Source organism: Alternaria metachromatica (genome assembly GCF_023757995.1).
Source record: "Alternaria metachromatica strain BMP 0045 chromosome Unknown scaffold_10, whole genome shotgun sequence".
Taxonomy (NCBI): Eukaryota; Fungi; Ascomycota; class Dothideomycetes; order Pleosporales; family Pleosporaceae; genus Alternaria; species Alternaria metachromatica.
This window is the reverse complement of record NW_026055501.1, coordinates 586,390-610,660: the sequence shown is the minus strand read 5'-3', so window position 1 is coordinate 610,660 and position 24,271 is coordinate 586,390. Positions and strand designations below refer to the sequence as shown.

At 51.8% G+C, this 24,271-nt stretch overlaps 7 protein-coding genes across 7 annotated transcripts; 1 reads left to right on the top strand and 6 right to left on the bottom strand.

Annotated features, from left to right (window-relative positions):
* Nucleotides 1-397: 397 nt before the first annotated feature.
* J4E83_005323 (uncharacterized protein) lies at nt 398-1,452 on the top strand (the record flags this gene model as incomplete). The annotated part of the gene is made up of 4 exons (XM_049332242.1): nt 398-432; nt 485-617; nt 669-907; nt 957-1,452. 4 exons carry the CDS (start codon nt 398-400, stop codon nt 1,450-1,452), a joined length of 903 nt encoding a protein of 300 aa, XP_049188693.1.
* A 1,864-nt stretch (nt 1,453-3,316) lies between these two features.
* Nucleotides 3,317-3,955, bottom strand: J4E83_005322 (uncharacterized protein; the record flags this gene model as incomplete). Its single annotated transcript, XM_049332241.1, has 1 exon — nt 3,317-3,955. The coding sequence occupies one exon, from the start codon at nt 3,953-3,955 to the stop codon at nt 3,317-3,319; it is 639 nt and encodes a 212-aa protein (XP_049188692.1).
* Nucleotides 3,956-9,507: 5,552 nt separating this feature from the next.
* Nucleotides 9,508-10,876, bottom strand: J4E83_005321 (uncharacterized protein; the record flags this gene model as incomplete). The annotated part of the gene is made up of 2 exons (XM_049332240.1): nt 9,508-10,659; nt 10,871-10,876. The coding sequence occupies 2 exons, from the start codon at nt 10,874-10,876 to the stop codon at nt 9,508-9,510; spliced, it is 1,158 nt and encodes a 385-aa protein (XP_049188691.1).
* Nucleotides 10,877-11,926: 1,050 nt separating this feature from the next.
* On the bottom strand, nt 11,927-13,042 carry J4E83_005320 (uncharacterized protein; the record flags this gene model as incomplete). Its single annotated transcript, XM_049332239.1, has 1 exon — nt 11,927-13,042. One exon carries the CDS (start codon nt 13,040-13,042, stop codon nt 11,927-11,929), a length of 1,116 nt encoding a protein of 371 aa, XP_049188690.1.
* Nucleotides 13,043-13,434: 392 nt separating this feature from the next.
* On the bottom strand, nt 13,435-14,680 carry J4E83_005319 (uncharacterized protein; the record flags this gene model as incomplete). Its single annotated transcript, XM_049332238.1, has 2 exons — nt 13,435-14,550; nt 14,672-14,680. 2 exons carry the CDS (start codon nt 14,678-14,680, stop codon nt 13,435-13,437), a joined length of 1,125 nt encoding a protein of 374 aa, XP_049188689.1.
* A 1,876-nt stretch (nt 14,681-16,556) lies between these two features.
* J4E83_005318 (uncharacterized protein) lies at nt 16,557-17,579 on the bottom strand (the record flags this gene model as incomplete). Its single annotated transcript, XM_049332237.1, has 1 exon — nt 16,557-17,579. One exon carries the CDS (start codon nt 17,577-17,579, stop codon nt 16,557-16,559), a length of 1,023 nt encoding a protein of 340 aa, XP_049188688.1.
* Nucleotides 17,580-20,493: 2,914 nt separating this feature from the next.
* J4E83_005317 (uncharacterized protein) lies at nt 20,494-21,498 on the bottom strand (the record flags this gene model as incomplete). The annotated part of the gene is made up of 2 exons (XM_049332236.1): nt 20,494-21,180; nt 21,280-21,498. The coding sequence occupies 2 exons, from the start codon at nt 21,496-21,498 to the stop codon at nt 20,494-20,496; spliced, it is 906 nt and encodes a 301-aa protein (XP_049188687.1).
* Between the last annotated feature and the right edge of the window lie 2,773 nt (nt 21,499-24,271).

The following is a 24,271-nucleotide window of genomic DNA, read 5'->3' as shown; positions in this document are numbered from 1 at the left end:
TCACGGCGCGATTACTGTCGTATGGCGTAGCTGGCTGGTGTTGGTGAAGCTTCTATCCATGTCGACCAGCCTAGGTTTCGGGATGGGCGAAGCTACGCCCACAGATGTTCACGATCCTAGGAGACATCGTCGTCATCAGTGAATGGCGACAGCATCATGACGATAGTACGTGGTCATCGTCATCCAGAGCCCTATCTGAAGGTGTTAGCAAGCTGAGGAGATCGAAGAATGTATAAAGGCATGGACTTTGCTCCAAGAACGTATCACAACACAACCACAACATCGCAGCTTATTCGCCTCTACAACAACAACTTTTTACATACATTACTCTTGAGATCTCGCACTTACCTATTCGTTACTTGTTCAATCCACTGTACTTCCAAGACACTCAGCGACAATGGCCGATCAATCATTGACTGTCCAAGAGAAAGGGTAGGTGCACCTTCTCAACTAAGCCATCAGAATCTTTGTTAATTCTAGACAGTTGGGTCGAGGCGATCGAGAGATCCGAATTGAACATCGCGAAGCTGGACGAACAGCCCTCGGAGGCCAGTGGTGCTGGCGCAAGTTTCGTTCGCAACAGCAAAAACTCCAGGATCCAGGCCGAGAAGACCAGGGTACGTTCACTAAAGCTTTTTCCAGTCCCATGGCTAACAGTCCTTGTTTAGTTGTTCGGTTTATGGCTCGAACTAGTGTATTGTCGTTACCTGATGGCCGACCCAGATAACAAGTACAACGAGAAGTCCGGCCCAGTTGGGCGGAACTTCAACTATACGGGCAAAGCGCCGTCTGACAACGAGAACTCGACCATCCTCCACACAGACGATGACTTCAGACTGCTTCGGAAGATGGCGACGGAGACATTCAAGCACCCCGCCAATTCACCGGACAAGCGTCTGGCAGTCGAGTAAGCTATTCCACTTCAATCATTCCCTGCACATGTTGACAAGTTCCAGCGCCAGTGCGATAGGCAGAGACGGGAAGGGCCGTATGCAAGTGAATCATTTGACGGTGCAGAACAGGATTGAGAGGGATCTCAAGAAGACGGCTGACGCCGACACTCCGACGATTGAGATCAAGTCGCAAGCCACCGCCCGACGCAACGAGGGGTTCCCCTACGTCATCGATCTACGAGGCCAGGAACCGCCCTCAGCCGACTCGACCGAGTCAATTCAGGCAGTTCTCAATGACCAACCTCAGGCGTCTGTCCATGATTTGCAGCCAGGGCAGCTAACGTTGAGCACCGGAAACCTGGAGCATTTTGCGGGCCAGGTCAGCATGAAGGACAAGAAGAGGGTCTGGAAGACTCGCATGGTCCCGAAGACCATCTACATCCTCAAGGACCCCGTCACCGAGGATAACGATGATGATGATGATGTCGGTCCAGTCATGCAGTTTTCCAAGCGCCAGAACGACGACGAAGAGACGTCCAACAAGCGTCAAGCTACATAGCTCCCTCCGGACGATGAAGATGGCTCACAGGTTCTGGGCTCGTGCATTGCTACATGAGCATGTCGGTGCTGGGCGCAGGCGGATGATGGCGGGCAGTCAGGGCGGGCTAGGTGGTTTGATTCAATACGACTGCTTGACTTGTATTTATATCGTTGCTTTGTACCTGTAGGAATTGACTCTTTTGTTTCGTATTCTCTTGTGTCATGGCCTTGCTATGTTGTTGTGGAGTGTTTTTGCCATGCGCAACTGTTCATCGTTCACATAGCCGAAGGGACGAGGCGATGATAACGATGAAGCCGTGTCCCATCAACGTTCTCCAGAGGACTGCCATATCAGATTGCGGCACACATAAGTAGTCATGCGTATCAATCAATGGATATCCAGTGAAAGGCCGTTGTCAAGCACTCTAGCCTGTCATGGCTCGTTGGTCGTCGCGCAAAGGGAGGCTCGAAGTGCGGTTCAGTGGACCATGTGAGATGTCGTGGATACAATGCAGTAGCAACAGCATCAGCCATCGGGGAGAGTTATAGAGCCTTTGTTAGGCGGGGTATCTCATCGAAGATCCACCTGCACACTGACGATCTCCAATGTTGATCACCCCCAGAGACGCTGGGGCTGGTGTGTATTGGGTCTGCGCCAATAGCCATACGAGCCCATGACCGAGCAGGGTATCCACGCAGTGCGCGCAGGTCTATGTTCCAGGCATGGAGGACAAGTGCATCAAGACATGGCTGATCTTATAGGCCGTACGTATACAAGAAGGCCTATCCCGGTAGTCAACCACATCTTCGTCTGTAGACAACCTGCACCTCAGCAGAGGGAGGTAGCGACCATAGTACGAATAGCGACGAGGCTGATCCCGGAGTCAAACGTGCCACCCCCGGAATCGAGGGACGTAAGTGTCGTAGTATACGCGAGCTGAGTGCAGGAGGTACGGCGCTGTGAGGGCCTTAGGGCGAGCGTTTCGGTGGTCTCGAACGAGTTGGCTGTGGAGTTGGCTTTCTACCTAGGTACTGTATCTAAATCAGGATTAGCCTTTGTATCGAACAAACTACGGCTTAAATGTAATCGCGGTACCTCTTCTACACCGGCTTCGCTGGAGATTCGAGCGACCCTAGGGTACGTTCACGTTGCCGGTATGGTGCCATGAACTGCGCAGATCGCCATGTTATCTGCTGCACTGCGCCTCTTCGCGTTGGGTACGTCAGGGCTTCCGATACATCCGCTTGTGGTGAGCATGTGTGGCATAGGTCATGCGATATGCAGTCGCCCGAGTTGTTGTTGTTGTTGTTGTTGTTGACGTGTGTCTGTGGTAAGGGGTTGATGGCGACGGCTCGGCGTGCGGTGAGCTTCAAGGGTCCGCGGGGCGCCGCGTCACATGCAGCTGCCCAGCTGGCCCCGGGGGCATTGGTGCCAAGGCATTACTAGTTCCGAGGTCCTCCCATCCACGCAACGAAGAATAGGGAGCGCCATCAACCTACATACTGCTGCCCACTCTCTTTCGCATCGGTAAATGGCACGCATTTTTGCGAACGCTACTTGCTTTAGACGTTTCGAGAAACAGTGTCAGGTGTCAGCGCGTACACGCGTGTTCATCCGAACCATGGAATACATTCTATAACGCAGAGTGATACGAGTACGTTAATGTGGATTTTACGAAACCACGCTTCTCTCTGGTTACAAAATATCTTTCTGGTGGTACAGGTGTTAACGATTGCGACCTCGAGAAGAGCAAAGGGTGATGGCTAGAGCGATACATATTCGCAACACCATGGGGAGTCGCTAGTAACTACTGCAGCACGGAAACACAGAGCCCAAGGCATGCATTTGCTGTCTGCTGACATGCGTACGCTTCTTGACGGGCTCAAGTGTACATCCAGTTGATAGGAGCGCGTCCCGTCTGGCTCTCCATTGGCTCGAACAATTCTTCTGGAACCCACTCGCCTTGTCGAATATCCCTTGATGGCTCGGCGATCATGTACGCTCGACGGAACTTATATGTATCACCGCGGAAAGGATGTGAATAGTGATCACGGTCAGCGATTCCCTCGGCAGCGTAGGGTGGTTCGTCGGCCATAAGCCCATTGTCTAGGTAGATGCGAATTGTTGGAGAGCCGGGTAACGTCCAGATGTTGTCTATCCAATGTGACTTCTTGACCTGCTCGCGAAGCTTTTCAGCATCCTTGGTCCAATTTGACAACACAGTAGATTTAATCGTTTCCAGAGCAATCAAAAGATCAATAACACGTATGCCGTCGTCTCTCCGAAGCCTTCGTAGGAGAGTAAGTGGTAGTGGCCGTATATATTTGTCTGACTCAGGATAGTACAGGCCCAAACATCGACACGGTGGGTTGGCTACTTGCATGAGACCGATAGCCTTGATTAGAAGCCTTTGAGGGGCGGATTCAGCGAGTAAAAGTGTATCAAACGTAGCCATAGCACGTAGACCGATTTCCCATCGACCCAGACGGCGCGTAATGCGATGCTCTTCTGAAAACAGCATGTTGAGATATGGGTTGATCTGAAGCTGGCTCAGGTCCAAGCAGACAGTCGAATAGTCGATGTAGGGTAGAAGCTCGTGGTTAAGTGAAGGCGGTGCGAAAGGGTTATGGACCAAAGGCGGCGCGCTCCATTTTGGTGAAGTGTCAGGCGAATTACGCCATTGTGAAATCAGATCTTGTATGTGTTCGTACTTGCGCCAACCACATGTCCACCTTGACACTGCTGTTTCTCGCATATCCGAAGCAAATTGTGCTTGTCTATCAGAGTAGGATCGGACATTGGTGCGGCAAGGGGATCTGCAGTCGTATTCCAAAGGTGTACCTGCGTCCATAAAAGCACTGGCTGTTTGGTTCGCGCCGCTACTCATAAAGCGGATTGCGGAAGCACGCCAGGACTTGGAGACCCACAATGCACGTACTTGTACTTCCGGTCCTGCAAAATCGAATACCATATCATGTAGTTCGGGGATATCGAAGATGGTCTGTACTGCGCAAAAGAGCGGCTCAGATGAGCGTGGGTACGACGCCTTCGCAGTAGGGAGTTCGCTCAGTACATGAGTCTTGAAAGTCGCTATGCGCCTCTCTATTCGCTCGCCGACTTGTAGTCTCCACTGATCTACAGCCGCTTGCTCTATCTGCGAATAAGGTGGTGGGACTCTAGGACGGACGTTCAGGCGGTCCCAATTTCGGATTCGAACCGTAGTTTTCCATTCGTGACCGGGGCGTCTTCGTGTTGGGTATAGCGACGAAAGGAGCTGGATTCTGTGTTCATGAGTGCCGACATCGGGCCGGTCGCTAGTGTTTGGAGGAGCTTCTGTAATAGCAACAGATCTTGTGTCAGATGCCATGTTGCATGAAGCAGGTATTGAGTTGATGCTTGGTAAAAATTGAATGTGAATGGTGGTGGTGGTGATGTGATGATGATGCAGACAGACCTATCTACCGGTACGGCCTTGGGGTTCTCTGGGCGCTACCAGCTGCCGGCGCTTTGGCCATTTCCTGCTGGCACGCAAAATATATGCCCTACACGTCATCGATTCTCGGTTTCAGAGCCTGCGACTGCGACACCAGTTGACGTCGCTCCTGCTTGAATAATGAAAGCGTTGTTTCTCACAACAATATGCATGGAGAAGCCAGATGTCAGCCACGCGCGCAACAGGGCCTCTGCTACCAACGGAAGTATCTACAGCTCTACGGGCTTGATGTATGGAACCGGGAAGTCATCATCACGACATTGACCGATGCAGTCGACCATAGTATCAAGTACACATAGGAAGCAGCACCACGATTAGAAGCTCTATTGACAAGTCAGATCAACGGTTGCTCGCTCTCCGCTCCAACGTATTACTCCCTACGACCGAACGCCGTCACATGCCGAACCGTCACTCTCCCACGCTCTCCCACGACTCTTCCGTCAGCCAGCTCTGTTACATTCCTTCGTCGGACCGTACCGCCGTCAAGCACTGCTATCGATCAGCAGGGAATAATGGACCCACCGCATGGTGGAGAGACTACACCTGTTCACATGGGAAGCGCATAGTATGGCTGCTATCATCACAAGCGGATTGGGGGGCGGGAGGAAGATATGAGGATGCGTCTAGTACCGGCGACAGCTGTTGCTGTCCATGGGACGGTAGTGCACGGGTGATTAGTGTCGCCTATATTTGCATAGAGTGGTGCTGGCGTATCACTGAACACGAGGCCGACGCATGCGAAGTAGGTGGTGGGAGGACGCGAAAGTATACTCTTGCTGTATATATATATATATATATATATATATATAAATGGAAGCAGCAGGTGCGCCCTTGACACTGTTGGCAGGAAAAGAAATGCTCGAACGCCAAGCGCCCGTGTTCGCCGTTTAGGTAAAACCACCTGTTCCCCATGGATATAGAACTGTGAGGCAGGAAGGCAATCCTCGCATTGAGTCATCATCAGTAGCACTGTGCGATGGAGGTAACGGTTGCAGAGTACTGCTTTCCGCACTCACGGTACTTCCAGCCGGATCGAGAAGATCTTCTGAGATCCACGCCCTTGCTCTTGATCGCCTATCAGGCTCAGCTTCCATCTGATCCAAGCGGGTGGTGTGGACCGACTCGCCGAAGTCCAAATCGTCTCGAGTAAGCGATCCTATGCAATCAACGTCATCTGGCATATCAACATTATCCAGGTACACCCGTATCGTAGGCATGCCCGGTATGGTCCAGATGTCATCGCTCTGGTGTGCGCGCTGTATGTGATTGAGAAGGCAATAGGCGTCTACGAGCCAATCTTCTCGGGCGGGGCCAGCGACATAATGTAGCGCACGCAGAAATTCATCAATGCGTACGCCATCCTCGTTCTTCACTCTTGCTAGAAGCTTGGCGCGCTTGGTTAGATGGACGTGTTTGTCGTTATCGTAAAAAAGGCCTAGAGCACGGCAAGGCGGATTTGTTACATGCATCGATCCTATGCTGTCTAGTATACCTTTACTAGCAAGGAGCTCGTCGAGTAGAAGTGTTTGCGTGGATGATGAAGGCCGCAGGGTAATGTCCCATCGGCCTAGATGGTGTTTGAGCTGATCTCCCGTTGAGAAAAGCGCATCGAGGTAAGGGTTGATCGACAACTGGCTCAGATCGACCCAGCGGTTTACCCTATGGTAGCCATACGTCATGTAGCGACGTGCAAGCCAAGCACTATATTCGTAATCGTCAGATCTGGGCGCTCGGTCTGGTCGACGATGTAGATCTTTTGCAGAAGCAAATTTCGCTGGACGGTATGTACGCGGGGCTCTCGATACATAGCTCGACGCTGTTTTATACCATTCATGCCGCACGAATTGATCCAGTTCTTCCGAACTAGGTTGCAGAGGTACGGCAACTCTTTCATCGATTCGCTGATTGTGTTCAACAGGCGCACACGATAGAAAGCTAAGCAATGCGGTGGATTTGCTAATCGCGAAAACTGCTGAATCGTGCCAGTGACTCGAAACAAGCAATGCTTGAACCTGCGCGTAAGGACTCGCAAATTGTAGAATGAGATTGAGTAGTTCAGTAATCCGAAACACCTGATGCTCTGAGCGGGGACGATTATAAATATGTCTGGGTTGAGTGCTATGCTCAGACGCGGAGGAGAAGTCGGCTATACGACTCTTCACTTGGTGTTTGGCCTGCCGTCTCCATGTTCTAATGGCCGACTTCTCGGAGGCTGAGGGCTCAGTAAGTCTGAGATGTAGACTGACCAAGCGCGGGGCGACGGCACAAGGACGTTTGGCTAAGATCGATGGCCAGGTTCCCAGACCGTGTTTCATGATGGCGGCCTGCCGACGAATCGGGCGAGAGTCACGAGGTGGTTCGCTCTCCAGAGCACGCCTGGCAGCCTCTAAACGGCGCTGGACCTGACGATGTGTTTGAGGAATGTATGCGGAACCTCCGTCTTGGTCGATACCTGCTCGCCAATGCGGACCTCTGTTCGGTCTGTTGGCGTTGGTGGCGCTGGAGTTGTGTTCAAACGTCGGGTTTGCGAGGATATCCCTCATCATTCGTAGGTCACCGTCACGGTGGGAGTCCACGTCGGCAATGGGTGGTACACGGTGCATACGGCCATGGTAGTTTGCCAGAACGTTTTCAGAGATGATGTCCTCCCGACTCTCCCGACGCGTCATCGGCCTGTTTCGATTGATGGAGCTTGAGGGTTCCGCTTCCGTGTCGAAGCCCGAATCTATAACAGATCGTACAGCATCGCGAAGATTGTTGAAAGCTTCTGCCGTACGTAGCTCATCGTCGGGGCTGGAAGGAGGAAAGAACGGAGTGAAGTCGGTAATAGGGCTTGCAACGAGGTCTGACCCATGATGCCGACCATTCTCATGATTAGAGCCTCTGGAACGTTGGGGCCACGATGGTATCTGCCCTTTGCTCGGCTTGTTTATGTTGGTAGAACCTCCGGAGCGTTGGATCGTTGCCGACCAATGCCCTTGGCTCGGCTTGTTCGTGTTGGCAGAGCGCAAGCGCGCCCGACGAGACTCTTCGATCTCAATAGCAGCGAGTAATTCAGAAACAGGGATGGGGGATTTATTCATGATGAGATAGGTACGTCTGATCAGTGTTGGAAACTTGAGGACCCTCTATACGTCCCATGATCGTGCTTATGTAGTGTGCTGCCATAGCGCATGCGGAGATGCGGCCAACATCTGCAGCGGCAAGATTTCGTGGCGTACCCCTCTTATTGAGATCCGCTACGTAGGCAATCCATCTGGGATGTATGCGACGCGGAAACTTGCCGTTCCCGATGCGGTCGTACTACTATAGCGCTTCCGCGGGCGTCGGTAGGTAACCTTGAACTTACCATCGCCCACATACGTCTAACAAGGGTCTGGAACTTGGCGACGCAATAGGCAAGAAAGTGGGCGGACGAGCGAACGGCAGATCAATCGATCTATTGCCGGCAGTGGAGGATGGACGATAAGTATGTAGGCGTTGGGAATGGGCCGCTGAAGCTGAAATGACACGCGTTTGCTTCGCGCCAGCTGAGCAATCAACGCGTCAAAGACTCGGTAGTAGGAAACACGTTGACGAGACTAGCCATGACACCCTCGGGTTAGGTGAAAATGGTATGGTTGCAGTTTTAAGGAAAAAAAGCACGAGCGCACTGATGCAGGTGTTGGAGACGATCGGGATGCCCGTGTCGTGCCCGTCACAAGACGAGTATGCCAGTGGGTGGTGAGGAAGGTGCAACGCGAGCAACACTGCGCGACAAAACCGGGTGACCAGTATGTGCCATACCCCGCCATTACATCCTACCCGCCTATCATGTTAGCCCTCATATCGGACGCGACATCCAGATTTTCTCGAATCTCATGGTTTCGCGCACGACGCAGAAATGTAAAATAGTTCAAGAATCTCTGCTGGCGGTGTTACCTGGGTATCGCGCTCGGCTGGTAGCCGCGCCCGGGCGGTTCCAGATGTCAAGTTCCACGCTAACCCCAATTGGACGCTCTCGCTCATCTGCCGCTGTATTGTCGCAGCTTCCCTGGCCTCTCTAGCTCCTCGCCTTTTCACACACAACGTAGGTACCCCCCACATTTTCATCTCGCAGACGAGCGCTGACCTAAACTAGCCATGTGTTGAAGACGATCGGGCAGCACCAGCACTGCAAGAGCGAACGCGACAGAGCTCACAATGGAACTCAAACCCATTACGAGCTGGAAGTTCTCTAGCAACCTTTTCCCACCTCCGAGACCGCGATAACGGCGAAAACAACCACCATCGGGCTGGAGCGAACAACGAAGCGCTACCAATGGGGATACGGGCATTTGATTGGAAGGAAATACAGAATGGCTAGATACCTCCCGCCTGGTGTCCAGCAGGTCTTTGGGGTATCCAGCCGATCTTGTTGTACATAAAGAGTTCGCAAAAATGAACAAAGTGAAAGCTATGCGATTGTGTTCTCTGGCCTTCATCGATCAAACACGACGGCTATTGCCTCTGTACCTCGTACGGGCCTCGACTGTCTCTGCGGTGACATCCCTTGGCCAGGCTCCTTTGCCTGGACGAACGAATCCTGGGACAGCATCTGGTCAGCGGCCACGACCAGTACTTGCGCTCATTCTCTGGCGGGCCTCGATGGGCTCTGCAGCAGCATCTCGTCGGCCGCAGGTTATGCCCGTGCCGATTCTCCCAGGCTGGGCAGCAGCATCCCGACGGCAGCCACCTAGTGCAACTCTGAGGGGGGCGGCATCCCGAGGGTAGTCGCCGCGACCTGGGGTAAGGCCCCTCTTAGGAGAACCTCCAGGGTGTCTTATAAGGCCACGCTTGCGTCCACCCCAGCGCGAGCCACGATTTCGCTCGGCCAAGTCGTCTGCCGGCTCGGCGGCGCGCTTGCCTCCCCATGGGACACTGTGACCTCGCTCGGCCAGGGCCGCGTTCGATATAGCGAGACCGTCGGTGTCCGAACCACCTGCTGGGAGTCCGAGAGTTTGTTTGATGGGCTCGGCTTCTCGTCGATGGCCGCCAGGGCTGTTGATCTTGATTGCCTCAGCATCGCGCTTGGGAGTCCATGGCACTCCCTTTCCACGCGCAACCACGTCGTTCGATGCCTCAACTTCGCGTGTGCGAGGCCATGTGACAAGGCGACCACGGTCAGCCAAGGCCTCGTTGGAAACAGCGACGCCATCGGTGTCCGAGGTACCTTCTGGAACTCCGATGGATCGATCGATGGCCTCTGCATCCGCATCTCGTCGATCATAACCTTTGCCGATGTCAAGTCTTCCAGGCTGGGCAGCAGCATCGCGGCGTTTGGGGCCTCCTCCTGGATTCTTCATAGATTGAGCAATGGGCTCGGCCTCTCGTCGATGACCACCACGAGAGCCGCTGATCCTGATCGGTTCAGCTTCACGTCGGTAGCTGTCGTCGGTGTCTGCATCCACATCTCGTCGATTACCACCACAGCTGCTGAATTTGATCGGCCCGGCGTCTCGTCGATTACCACCACAGCTGCTGAACTTGATGGGCTCGGCATCTCGACGTCGTCTGGTCGAGCCACCTTTCGGAAACCCGATAGCCCGCTTGACGGTCTCCACATCTGCATCCCGTGGAACGTCATCTGCTTTACTCCCGAACCTCCCGCGTGCTTCGAGGACTTCAGCCTCAGCCTCGGCTTCGGCCTCTCGTTTCCCTCGTCCGGTGCTGGTATTGACCCTGCCTCGAGCTTCAATAGGCACCTCTTTAGCCTGGCTGCGCGCTTTCAAGGGCTCGATGAGAGTTATAGGGATTGCATCTCGTCGATGGCTTACGCTAGCAGACGAGATATCATGAAGGGATGCCTATACACTGTGAGCGATGACCTGGGGATATGACTGAGGGATGAATTACCTCAGCGTCTGTGACAGGTGCCGCGAGGATAGCAAGAGAAAAGGAAAGAAGCACGGTGACTGCCTGTACGCGCATATTGGTATGGGCGGGAAGGAAGAGTATTGATCTAAGACTCAGATGTCTAGAAGAATTGGAGGACGATGCGTGTTGGTAGTGGTACAATTGATGAAGCTACTGTCAACAGCGAAGGCAATCGCCTGGGGCTTTATCCATAAATGAGGCTCACCAAGTACGATTGTATTCAGAATCCCGTACGCCATGCTCATTTCCCCTACGCATGTAGTGGCGCTTCGATCCGTGACCTACGCCTCACCCTGATGATTGCCTTGGAAACCACTGATGCGGGATCTATTGCATTATCCAAGAGCGCAGGATGATAGTGTTGCGGCGACTCGTACAGCAATTGGAAGAATATCAGAGAGCATGATAGTCGCGGTACGAATCAGGACCGCTGAAACCCCATCACGTGAGCCTGAGACTGAGAACGCGTCGCAATGCAACACGCTGCTCCTCACAGCTTTCATCACACTAAGTGATCACATTCCTATCGAATCGAGGGCTTTTTACAATACACAGTTCCCTTGCTGTATCTTTGCGACTGCATAGTCGCTCATGGTTGCAAATCCTTGCGGCCATCTATGGTCTCCGTCGGTAGAGAGGCCTCTATCATTGATGCTAAACCAAACGGCAAACTTGGATAAAGTTGGTTTGATCAAGTCCTATAGTTATTCCGTAACAATAACGCTGATAGGCATCGCACATGGTGTTCTTTTGTAGGCATGAGACCGTTTGATTGAACGATATATACCAAGACTATATACAGCGTGCATTGTGTAGCACCGTGACGTACCTTGATGCGTGTTGCGACTAGCGAAGCTAGTATGGTAGACTGCCCGAAGGCAGTATGGTAGACCGACTGAAGTCAGTATGGTAGACCGACCGAAGTCAGTATGGTAGACCGACTGAAGTCAGTATGGTGACCGACCGAAGTCAGTATGGTGACCGACCGAAGCCAGTATGGTAAACCGACCGAAGTCAGTATGATGCATCCATTGTATCGATGCGTGCGATCAGCAGAGCCGATGTCGTGCACTAGAAGGAACTAGTGTCGTGCTTGAACAGACCCTACCACCACGTCGTCTCCTCCTCTGGCGAACGAGAGCCATCCCAGTCGTAGTAGGTAGTCTCGCCTCGGCCAGACTGAGGAGCGCCACCGCTCCAATCGTCTTGTGCAGCTGCGTTCTGCCCAAAGAAGTTGTTATGCCCGTATGTGTTCCGACTACTGTAGTTGACGGGTGGAAATTCGGAGTGTTGCGTCGAATTCGGGTAACTGTGTTCCATCGCGGGTAGGTCTCGAGATTGGTCGGAGTAAGAAGGGCGATAGTCGTCCTCCCCTGGGTGCTCGTATTCCTCCTCTGCGGACTCATATTCCTCTTCTGCGGACCAATGTTCGACGGCTTCTTGCATATTTTCCATCGCTTTCACTTCGCGCTCGCGGTCTTCGGCGACAAGTTCGTAGGCGTAGTTCCGAAGATCACTCAAATAGTCGCTCAGTTGATCAAAGATATGGGCGTCATAGTTCGGTTCCTTTTCCTCTGTCTCCAAGGCGTTCGCTGCATCGCGCTCGATGCTTTGGCGGAATCGGATGAGCTTTAGTACCAGGTGTCGGGGCAAAGACTCGTCGTCCCACAAGGTTCGCTCACGAGGACTGAAATGTTTGTCGTATTGATGCTTGAGACCTTGCTCATTGAGTTGCTCGATTTCTGCCGCTGTCATTGTCATGAGTGAGGGGTCGGCTCGTGCCATATTGTAGAGTCGCAGTGAAACGTATTTCGACCACTCCACTTTGACGTCATCTTTATCTTCTTCTTCTCCCTTCTTGTCTTCTTCCTCAATTTGGAGATTGTTGTCATCCTTGTCTCCCTCGTTCTCAGTCTGATCGACAACGGAACGCGCATTCGGATTGTCCGGCCGAGGTAAGTCCACATTGCCAGGTGACACTTGATCGGATTCAGGCAGTGGCGCATTCTTGTTCTTGTTATTCGTCACCCCCGGCGCTCTCGGTAACGAGCAGTTCGGGCATTTGAGGCCGAATTCGACACAGCTGGGCGCATTCGTGGTCTGGTGTGAATAGATCGAAGTCGTATTGTTCGGAGTCAGATTGGGGGTTTGTGATAGTCGATTTGCTCGACCGAATGTGATTTTTTCTGAGGGCACAGGAATTCCATACTTGAACGCCATGATGTGCACTGGAGAAGAGAGAAATCTGCGCGAGAGCAAACTGTTGTAGCAATTGTGCCCTGGTCCAAGCGTGCGCCGCATTGGGCGTAGTGCCACCTTCCATCATCTACTCACCTCACCCCTCCCCCATCATTTCAAGAGAGCTCTGTGGGTTTGGTCACACAGAGTTCTCTGGTAGGTCTGGACAGATCTATGACATCTTGCTTCATGCATCAAGTTGGATAGCATATCTTGAGATATCCTCGACTGTCTGATGACTTGACAGATCACGATGATGAGTCCACAATGTGCGTCAAGTCATGAAGTCCTGCTTCGTCGTTCAAGTAATATTTATGTCATATATTGTATAAAGCCCGCTGGATATCCAATTGCACAGATCGGTGCAACACATTTCAAATCCAGCCACGTGGTGCTTGAACAGCAGGTTGTGGCAATTGCGGAGAACGGCTCAATATACTCTGGCCGGACACCCTCCATCCTGTCTTCGGTAGCAACCGTATGCGGACCTTCTTCGTATCTTTTGAACTATTCCAAGTTGGTGATTTGGTGAACTGGGTTTGCGCCTCTTTCGGCAAGCTGTAAATGAGGGTTGGCATCGCGGAAGTCTTCCAGATGCCGGCACCCGTATCCTTGGAGGTTTTGATTATTGTCGACACCAGAAAGACAAAGCTTAGGACCAGTAAGAGAAGTGGGAACGTAAGCCATGCCCATCTTACTGATATGAAGTTGGCCTTGGAAAACGCGTGGCCTTCGACATCCTCGCGGGTAGGTGCTGATCGTATAACGTTGGTTAGAGCTGTAGCTAATCGTTCTATGTGCCTCGTGACATTGTTTGGAGCAAGCCACGGGTTGAAGAAGAGCGTCTGGTGCCATGGAGAACCGGTCTTCCATGTCTTGTAGCGTAGAATTGGGGAAGCTGAACCATTGGCCTGAGTGGTGTATGCGGGAAATATATCTGTGAAGCCTTGCATCAACGCCAAGGCAGTCGCATTTGACGTCCCAAAATTGGCAAGCTTGCCATCGCCGGTGAATTCTTCCGTCTTGATAGTTATGTTCTCCATGTAGAAGATATCGGTACCGTTCTCAACCTCGGTTTGGTAAGGATAGGCTTCCCACGGAAATGGACCAGCAGTGGTGTTGAAGACTGTGTCAACTACTTCTTCATTATACCCACCCCAAGTATATGACGAGCTCATGGTCTTTACACACCAAGATAGGTGGCACTCTTGTGCCACAGGCGTCTCGTTTCGGTACACTGCTTCAGCTGACCCATCGCTCGAAGAGACAATCAGAACGTCTTGAATCTTGTGGCGTATGTGCTTGAAATGAATTGAGCCGTTGCCGTATAAAGGCTCTTTCGTGATGATACGGGTCAGTGGAAAGGTGCGCATCGTGAGGGCTTCGCCCGCGGTCGAGTTGGCCTCGTCCCACAGGTATCCTGACATCAATGTCGGATTATCGCTTGTTGCGTTTAGGAAGTAACCACACGCAGTCGCATTAGGATACGGCTGCTGGAGATCGAATAATCCGTCCGAATCTGCCGTCCAATCCACAGTGTGCGTCAAACACGCAAACGAGAGTTCAGTCGTTATGTCCGTGCACTGACTGCAAACGCCTAGTGTCGTGTACAAGGGCCATGTACAGTTGCTAGTCGAGCAAGACTAGATGTAGCTGGTCAGCGTGAAGATCAACGGCGGAAAATGATCGAGATGAAACCACCGTTACAGGATGTATCGTGTATCACTTACGATTGAGATATCGGGGCGAACGGCGTTTCCGAACACGACTGGACGTATGCCTTCGCCATAGGAAAACTTTTCGATTGTCAAGAAGGTGTCTTTATCGTCCGTTGCTATCTCATACCCATCTAGGTACTCTTTTGGATAGGTCGATTCATAGTTGTATGCCTTAGGCACTGCCGCAAGAGTTGCCTGGAGGGTCCATCGGTCGGATACTTCGGTGACTTGTTGAAAGAATGTATCTATAGCAAGTAGCAGAAGTATTAGCAGTGCGCCGAGTGCTGCTAGTGAACGGCCCTTAGTGCGATAAAGGAGCATTAACGCTCCTAACGGTCCACGAGAAGCTTTATCAAATATTTCGAAATCCCACATAGCCCTGGAGTTGTGGAACCAAGTCCATTTCAGCTGGCCGAGCGCTTCGGTTGTGGGAACTATCAATCCAGCAGACGCGATCTTCCCCAGCACATTGATCCCGGTAATGAACGCGCTATTCGTCGAGAGTATTGGCTGATCTTTGATATGAAGGCATATGAGAACTATCGCGATCATCGAACATGCACTTATGAACCAGCTCGAGATCTCAAACAGCCATCTCTTGAAGACGTTGTTAGAGGCGTTGTATTCCGCTAGCTTCCTCTCGATTCGTTGTGTAAAGTCTAGCGCTGGCTTTTCGTTTTCGGGAGGGTCGAGCGATTCAGGCGAATGTGGCAGTCGGTATTCCCCACTTTGTGGTGAACTGTGGGGAAGATAAGATCGTCTTGCTGTCGAGGTTGGAGCCATTGACATGGGGCGTACGTTGCTGTAGAGTATATCGCGGTTCTCAGTGAGGAACATGAAGGGTAACTGTCTTGCGGGCAAGAGGGTGTTTCGATCGATTCCTGGAAGCAAGACGGCCGCAGACCGGCGCCTGCGAGGTTGTATAGCCTGAACGTCCCATCTTACTACCTAGCCAGGTGTCGCAGAAGCGCAGCGCAAGTTGCGCGTGTCCATCTTCGTGGCTGGGAATGCGCTTCGTTATCGTGCGCCTATGGGAGGCTTGCTGTTAGCGCTGCGGCATGGCGACTGGATGCCGGCTACCGACCTCGGCGCGGAGACCGACATAGCCACATCGCGCAGACAAATAGAGCGACCTTGGAAGTAGTAAGCGAAGATCTTCCGGCGACCGAAGGGAGAGTTGAAATTTGAGTAATGAAGTTGGGACGGGGACACAAGGGGTGAGGGTCAGCGGGACGCGTTGGAGCTGGGCTTCGGCAAACGGGGCTGGCTCCGGGATGACGATTGCTTGGCAAAACGTGCCAGATATGGTTCTCCATCATTATCTCACTAGTCGACGCTCTTGCGCACGGACCACTACTCACGTAAGTAGTGAATTTCTCCAGAGCGTCTAAGGAAAAATAGCAGCGGTAATTTTGCCTAAAACTACTAAAATACGCCCTTTTATACGCTGTACTTCCTCTCTTAATAGCTTCTTTTTTATATTTTAAAAATGTAATTTATATAGTAATTTACTAGATAAAGGCATTGCATTAATAATTTTATAAATATATTAAGGCGTTGTAGTGTAGTAAAGTAAGGAGTAAGTAGTAAAAGTAATTTTAAAATGCCTATTTACTAAAAAGTCTGCTATTTTTCCTTAGACGCTCCGCAGAAGATAGAATAAGTGGCCCGTGCGCTGCGGGGCGTCTGATTGGTGAGATAACTCCATCACATGTTATTTAGTTCTATCAGAATGACTTGACTATCTACAATCTAGTACAGCGGGTACCGGTCTACGGTTATATAAAACCAGGTGGAGCTGTCGGTGCTGGCTGCACCTGTCCCGACACTCTCCAGCCTTGCTTTGGCAAGAGTCTAATTCTAACCTTGCGGGGATCGTGATGTGGTGTGCCATCCGAGCTCGTGGTTGAGATACTGTCCTTCCGCATATCTTGTGGTAGACCGTACATCAACGTTGGCATCGCCGAAGTCTTCCAAAACCCCGTGTCGGTATCATTCGACGTTTTGATGATGGTAGCGACCAAGAACACTAGGCTCAGTAGCAGAAGCAGCAACGGGAATATGAGCCACGGCCAGTTGATGTGAACGAACTTCTCTTGATTGTATGCCTCACCGAGAAGCGCTTCGGTAGTCTTGGAGTTCGAGCGCATGACGTTGGTGAGGGCTGATGCAAGCCCTTCCATGTGACGCGTAACGTTTTTCGGCGCTAACCATGGATTGGAGTCAATGGAGCGAGTAGTAGGCCCATTTGGGTAGTCCTTGAACCTTAACACAGGCTCTGAGTCCCTATCCGTAGCTGTGTAGAACGACGGGAAAAAGTCGTCCCAGACGACCATGATTTGGAAAGCGGTATCGTTCCACACAGAATAAGTGACGTTGGTATCAGGAAAGTCCACGGCTGGCGCTTCCAGTGTGATGTTTGGCCAATATGTGAAGAAGTCATCGATGACTGTCCATGGCCAAGGATCAGGTTCAGTTGCGATGTTGAGAAATGTCTCCTCGGTACTCTCGCTGTACACACCCCACTCGTACGATGATCTTACTCGCCTAACGCACCAAGACAACATGCACTCGTGCACCACAGGAGGCTCATTCCGATAGACACTATCGACACCATTCGATGCTGATGCGATAAGACCGTCAGCGATGGGATAGCGAATGTCTTTGAAGGCGAAGGATCCAGTGCCATAAGAGGGTTCTTTCGTGTTCAAATCAGCGAAAGGAATCATGCGCACCAGCAAGACCTCATCAGTTGAGTTCGTAGTGCCGTCTTCGCCCGCCACATAACCGGAGAGAAGCATCGGCGCAGTCGAAGTGAGGTTGAGAAAATGACCGCAGACGTTTCCGACCGGGTATGGTACATCTACTAGTGGACCATCCCATTTGGCACTCCAATCAATCGTGGTATTCAGGCAGGCGTACGTGATGTCAAGATCCTGAGAAACATCCGCGCAACTGCTGCACGTCGCAAGGGTGTCGTAAACAGGCCAGGTGCATTTACTGGAAGGGCAGGACAGTGGTATATCCGGACGAAATCCACTTCCGAACGGCACAGGTATCGATCCGTTCTCATAAAAGTAACTCTTGATAACAGGGGCCGTAATCTGATCGTATGTGCCTATCTCGAAACCCTTGATGAATAATTTGGCCATAGGCGGACTGTACGTCTTGACGATTGGAATGGAACTTGATGCGGTTTGCAAGGCCCAACGGTCCGGAAATGTCACCACTTGTTGGAAAAAAGTGTCGATAGCAAGCAGCAACACAATCAGTAGGGCTCCTGCAGAGGTAAAGATACGAAGTCAGTGTAATTCTCACATGCAGTACATACGGCCACAGCTTACCTAGGGCAGCTAGCGATCGCCCTTTTGTTCGAAAGAGGAGCAGTGTAGCGCCCCATGCACCCCGTGATGCCTTGTCGAAGATCTCGAAATCCCACATCGCGTTAGATTTGTGAAACCAATTCCACTTAAGCTGTCCAAGTGCTTCTGAGGTTGGTACGATGAGTGCAGCCGATGCTATCTTTCCTAGTGTGTTGGATATTGTAAGGTACTGCTCGCTCTTGGTCATCTCCTGGCCACTGATGGTGATGTAGATCCCGATGACTGCGCCCATGCACAGCGCGCTCACTAGCCAACTAGCCAACTCAAAAAGCCATCTCTTGAAGACATTCTGAGACGCATTGTATTCGGCCAATTTCTTCTCCAGACGTTGTACCAGATCCAGCGATCTCTTCTCGTTCTCGCCAGAGCCGGATGCTGGCGCTTTGTAGTGCTTATAGTCTCGGACGTTTTGCGGTAGGTTTCTTGAAGGTTCGTACTGCGGAAGTGTTGTCATGTGGCTACGTGCATGTGCTGAGATGGCGGCGGGATAACTGGGTGGTTCGCTCATTGGGATGTGTATATCGAGTGATCGTGCTCTGAGCTACCGGCAAACGAATGCGACGCATGATTGAATAGGCAACATATTCTTGTATGAGGCCCTCCGTACTTGCACTAGAGCTTTTAGTGGGGATGAGGCTGGCTCGGCAACTCTACGCCGCAGCGTTCAAACATCCTACAACTGAAGATATCCAGCCGCCGAATGCACGCTAGGTTCGCTAACAAGAAGACAAAGGCCATCAAAAGATCAGCTTTAGCGCTGAACAGCTGCGAATCCATGGTCATGCAGACTTGCCATGTCTAATGGTGTTGATCTCGCGTGTGGCTTGGCGGTATAAGCCAATGGCACCGGGCGATTTACCGCGGAAGTTGACGCCGACCATCTAAGTAGGCACGCGAAGTCGACGTCGCAACACAGACGCGCTTATGCGACGTTCGTTGTCATGTTGCTTTGTTGTCGTAAGAAATGAGTGTATCGGCAGCATGAGCGATCAGTACCGAGCCTCACATGCCTGTCGTGCGTGACTGGATGACGGACACTGCTTCAACGTGGCTATACATGCATGAAACAAGAGTAGGACGAGGCAGATTCCAAGAAAACGTAGTTGCAGAGCAGCATGCTTTGCTTGCCTCTGTCAGGTATGCGCAAAGATGCACCACAATACAGATTCAGATCCACCCGGGAGGTGCTCTCCGATTGCTATTCGTGTCCGGCGACGACGACATACGCACTTGACCGGACACTCTCCAACCATGCTTCGGTAGCCAGCGAATCTTGACTTTCTTTGAGTCTTCATTAGAACTGTTCTTCCATCCACCTTGAGAAGCAACAGCCTCTTGTGTGTCTTTCGGCAAACTGTATAGTAATGTAGGCATGGCTGAAGTCTTCCATAACCCCATCCCACTGTCCGCAGTCTTGGACGTCTTGTAGATAGTCGCTGCGAGGAAGAGCAGGCTAAACAAAAAGAGAGTAAGAGGGAATGTGAGCCATTCCCAGTGAACAGCAATAAAGGTAGTCTGAGAAAAGGCTCGCCCACGAACAAAGTCATGGCTGTTGTGCGTTCTCAGAACATTAGTCATGGAGGTTGCAAGCCTTTCGAGGTACTGAGTAACGTTGTTCGGCGCAAGCCATGGGCAAAACGTGAAAGGGTGGAGTTGGTTGCGACCCCAGGCATAGATTCTAATGCGCCACCAGGGTTTCGACACAGCGTTAGCGACGGTGATGGTGGAGGGGAAGATTTCATCGAATAGCGCTTGAGTCCTCGCGAAGGTCTCGTTCGACATGCCGAAGTCATCGATCGTTGGGTCGGTTCCAGGAGGGTGTAGGCTGAGGTTTCCTCGAAATTCCGAGAAGAAGGCCTCCTCACCCAGGGACAATACTGGCCAACCAGTCCACGGGTAGGGCCGCTCACGAGCTGTCCTGTTAAGAAATGTCTTGATCACCGTTTCTTCGTAGTCTCCCGAATCGTAAGTGGATTTGAGAGTCTTGACACACCACGAGAGCATGCACTCTTGAGCAACCGGACGTTCACCATTATATACACTGGAAGCAGTGCCGTCAGCCGCACTGACAATTATAGCGTCCAGGAAAGGTAGGTAGATGTCCTTGTAATTTATCGATCCACCAAACAGTGGAGTTGCCGAAAGCGGATTGACTGAACTCACAGCTGGTGATAATGGCAACGTCCGCAGTAGCAGTGCCTCGTCTTTGTCTGACGAGTTAGCAGCAGTAGTGCCGGTTCTGAAGCCAGACATTAGGATTGGTGCTTCACTCGTGGCATTTATCCAATAACCACAAGAACTTCCTAGAGAACCGGGTCAGTCTGATGCAACACTAATTCGCGTACACAGAGGACATACCTATTGACTGAGTCGTTCTATTCCCGAATGCGCTGGATATCCAGTCCAAATTGGTCGTAAGACAGGCATATGTGAGAAGCTCAGAGACATCCTCGCAAGCACTGCATACCCCCAGCGTATCGTACTCGTCCCATTCGCATCGACTCGACGGACATGATAGCGGTATCTCTGATCGATTCCCCGATCCGAACGGCACGGCCTTGTTCCCATTATAGTAGAAGAACTTTAGTGTAGCTTGGCGTAGATTTATGTCTTCCATGGTGTTCGGATAGCCATCCTCGTATATGTCTCCGTTATCGCCTTCGTATCGAATCACACGAGGTATCTCGCCATAGCCGTCGAGATTCGAGCGTTCAGGAAGATCGGTGACTTGTTGGAAGAAAGTATCGACAGCTAGCAAGAGTAGCGTGAGGACGGCGCCGAGTGCGGCTAGAGATCGACCCTTGGTGCGAAAGAGCAGGAGGAACGAACCCCAGGCTCCACGAGAAGCTTTGTCGAATATCTCGAAATCAATCATGTCTTTCGATTTGGCGCCGCGAAACCAGGCCCATTTCAGCTGGCCTATGGCTTCAGATATTGGGAGTATCAGGGCGGCAGAAGCGATCTTTGACAGTACGTTTTGGGCGGTCGACGCGAGTGGCCAGTCGCTGAGAGGCTGGTCCTTGGTGTAGACGCATAGGCCAATTATGGATCCCTGAAGATAGACTATCAGTGCTGGTCTGACGCATGCTTGAGATCTGCACATCGAGATGGTACATACCATACAGATAGCGCTGATGGTCAAGCTAACAATCTCAAACAGCCAGCGCTTTAAGATGTTCTGGGACGCATTGTATTCTGCCAGCTTCTTCTCAAAACGTTGAGATAGATCTAGCGACGGCTTGTGTTGGGTCGACGCACGGTAGGAGGGAGGCGGAGTGGTATGCCCGGTGCTGAGGGTTGGGATGTAGGACGGTGGGAGTCTGGAGACAGGCGACATCTGTGTCTATCGTGGGAGTCGTCGAAGGAATAGTCACTGGATCGTATTCCGTACGAGATCGAGTGAGCGGTCTGCCGACGTTCTTCATGGCGTGTTTATCGATGGACGACCTCCTCATGAAGGTCGGGGCGGCTAAAAATACGTCTGACGATGCGCTCGCTCAGATACTGCGGCCACTATGAGTCGTGAGTCTATCGGAGTCGAGCTCGAGATATCTAAGATAAGAGCTATCGAGCCTCTGTACAATGGCGACTAAGCGCCAGGTAGATCAGTTGCTGCAGGAGGTCCATTTGGCGCTGCGGCACAGCTCTGGAGTCGAGGAAGCATGCTGGCTATAGACAGCGTGCGTTACTGGAATCATCACGTAGGCTGGGCGTCGTTGTCGTAGAAGAGGATTGCTTCAAAGATGCGGCTGTCAAGTGCAAACGTGGTGTAGCGTTGATGGGCAGCTCGCGTGCTTCGTGATGCATGCTGACGCGACTGGGGCACGTGGGGCTATCACGCTAGCAGCATCGCTGTGCGTCACCAAAGCGTCTGACGAAAATCGGTCTTTGAATAGTCCAAGGTTGTACTACCTCATACAAGGGGAAAGCTAAACACTCTAGAGCCTACATTAAGATACAAACATGCAAAGTAGGTAATCCAACGTCAACGTTGGCTCTAGGGTGTGTAGTCTTTCCCTTGTGTGAGGTTGTACCCTTCCTTGAGCATGAAGATCGGTCAGGGAGCAAGACACAAGAGACGCTCGCCTCGCGATCCAGTATGATAGCTCTCTCACTACCTGGGTATCGCAAAGTCTGTCGCGAAACGAAATTCGAGTCTCCCTATGAACTTCGACACGAACAAACTGCGCGACAGCGCGTATGATAGCGGTGAAATCCTTCCTTGCCAGAATGGTGTCGAGAGTGTAACAATTTTCTTCTTTACTGGAAGCCGTGAATGGGCGCTCAAAATGTGATGCTGAGAAAGACGTCCTAAAGCTGTATTGGTGGCTTTCGATAGTACGTCGGTCTTTCACAATGAACCTGCGCTTATCGGTCGGATACAGACTCTGCAGCTGATCGAGCCTGAGCACTCTGCGCTGCGCTTCGAGAGAAGTGATTACCAAGTCGTGCGTGCATGCAGAACGCTGGACTAGATCATTGATGATGCGAAGACGCTCGAGGTGCTCGGAGTCCGGGTCAACTTGAGACCTATCGCAGAGTTATCTTAAGCGCTCACAGCGCCTTCGTTCCATGATGGTTTCCAGCTGTCGTACGGTTTCGTAGGGACAGGGTAGGTGGCATCAAACCAATCACATAGCGCACCCAAAGTAGCGCCCAGGCCCGCACGACATCCTGCAGCCACCGTGTGTCGAGCCGTTCTGACCCACATGAAGTGTTGCGCGAGCGTCCAAAATTTTACGCGCTGGACTCGTTATCATGGATAGGCAGAACGCAAGGCGACCCGAAGATTAGAAAAGGTCTAAGATGACAGCTGGAGCGCACGGAAGCTAGTACCGATCAGCCCAAAGAAACGCCTAACTTGGGCTACATCCATGAGGTCATGCGTGATGTCACAACGGTATGATACAGAGCAAATTGAACAACACGTTAATATGGCATGATGTTGATTTCCGGAGCAATATACGTGAATAATGTATCAAGACCTCGTGGAGCAAGTGACAAGAGCTAGGCGAATGCGGAGTGAGACTTGCGGGAGACGACTTCATTCCACCTGCTCCCACACCTAGCACATGCCACAAGATATGACGCTATCCAACATGAAGCAAGATGCAAACACACTGCTCCGATGCCTGTGATACCAAGCTTGTGGGAAGCCTTCCTTCCGCTTGCCCTTGTCCGGCTTCTCACAGTCGACGCCAGCGACCATGCCATGTGGAGGCCCACGCGGACGCGGTCGGCGAATGGGCCATCGGGAACAAGGCTGATAGAGGAACCTTCCAAGGTTGTTACTGGGATAGGTGTAGGACAAGGCCTCGACGGGTAGCACCATGCAAGGGCCGTGTGACATCTTGCGCATGATGCTCGGAAGGAGCTTGTTATGTGCATGGTGTTCGACAGTGACACCGCAGCGGGAGCAAAGATATTGATCCAGCGGCATGAAGGGTGGTCTTGATAAGGTTTGCATGCATGTACTGGTTGTCTTGGACTGTGAATGAAGGCCTTACACGACGACGTAGATGGTGATCTCAGGCGCTTCCTCGTAGATCGTGATTGGTTAAGCTCCCCTCACCCCTTTCTTTCCCGGTGTAGAGAGCTTGAACTTTGCAAAGGGCAACGGGCGAAAGAATATTGCAGGCTGTAACCAATTCGGAATTCGCAGCCTGGAAATCAACGGCATTGACAGAGTTAGGATGTATTAGAAGTGTGTTGGAAATTCACGGTCAAGTTCCACACGGGCATCGTTCGGTTTGTAGGCTGAAACCCTTGGAAGACAAGGTATGAACGCCACCATAGATTAGAGTCACCACTCCACAACCACAGCAAAAGCGTCTTGATCATGTTGAGAATCGTCTGTATTAAATCGCTATCGAACGCGAACAAAGGGAATAAACGCAAGCGTAACGCCGTCGTCAATCACGTGTGCGGGTGAGCTGTGACTAGGTCGCGGGTACGGTTAATTGGCGTAAGGTACCAATTGCGCAGAGCCAATCGCTTCAACTCCTGTCAAGAGGCCAAAACGCCGCCAAGCCGCATCACATCGCAAACGCTTTTCGATTGGTTAGAAAACGTTCTTGCGTCGTAGAAGATTTTGAGGGTCACACTTCGCA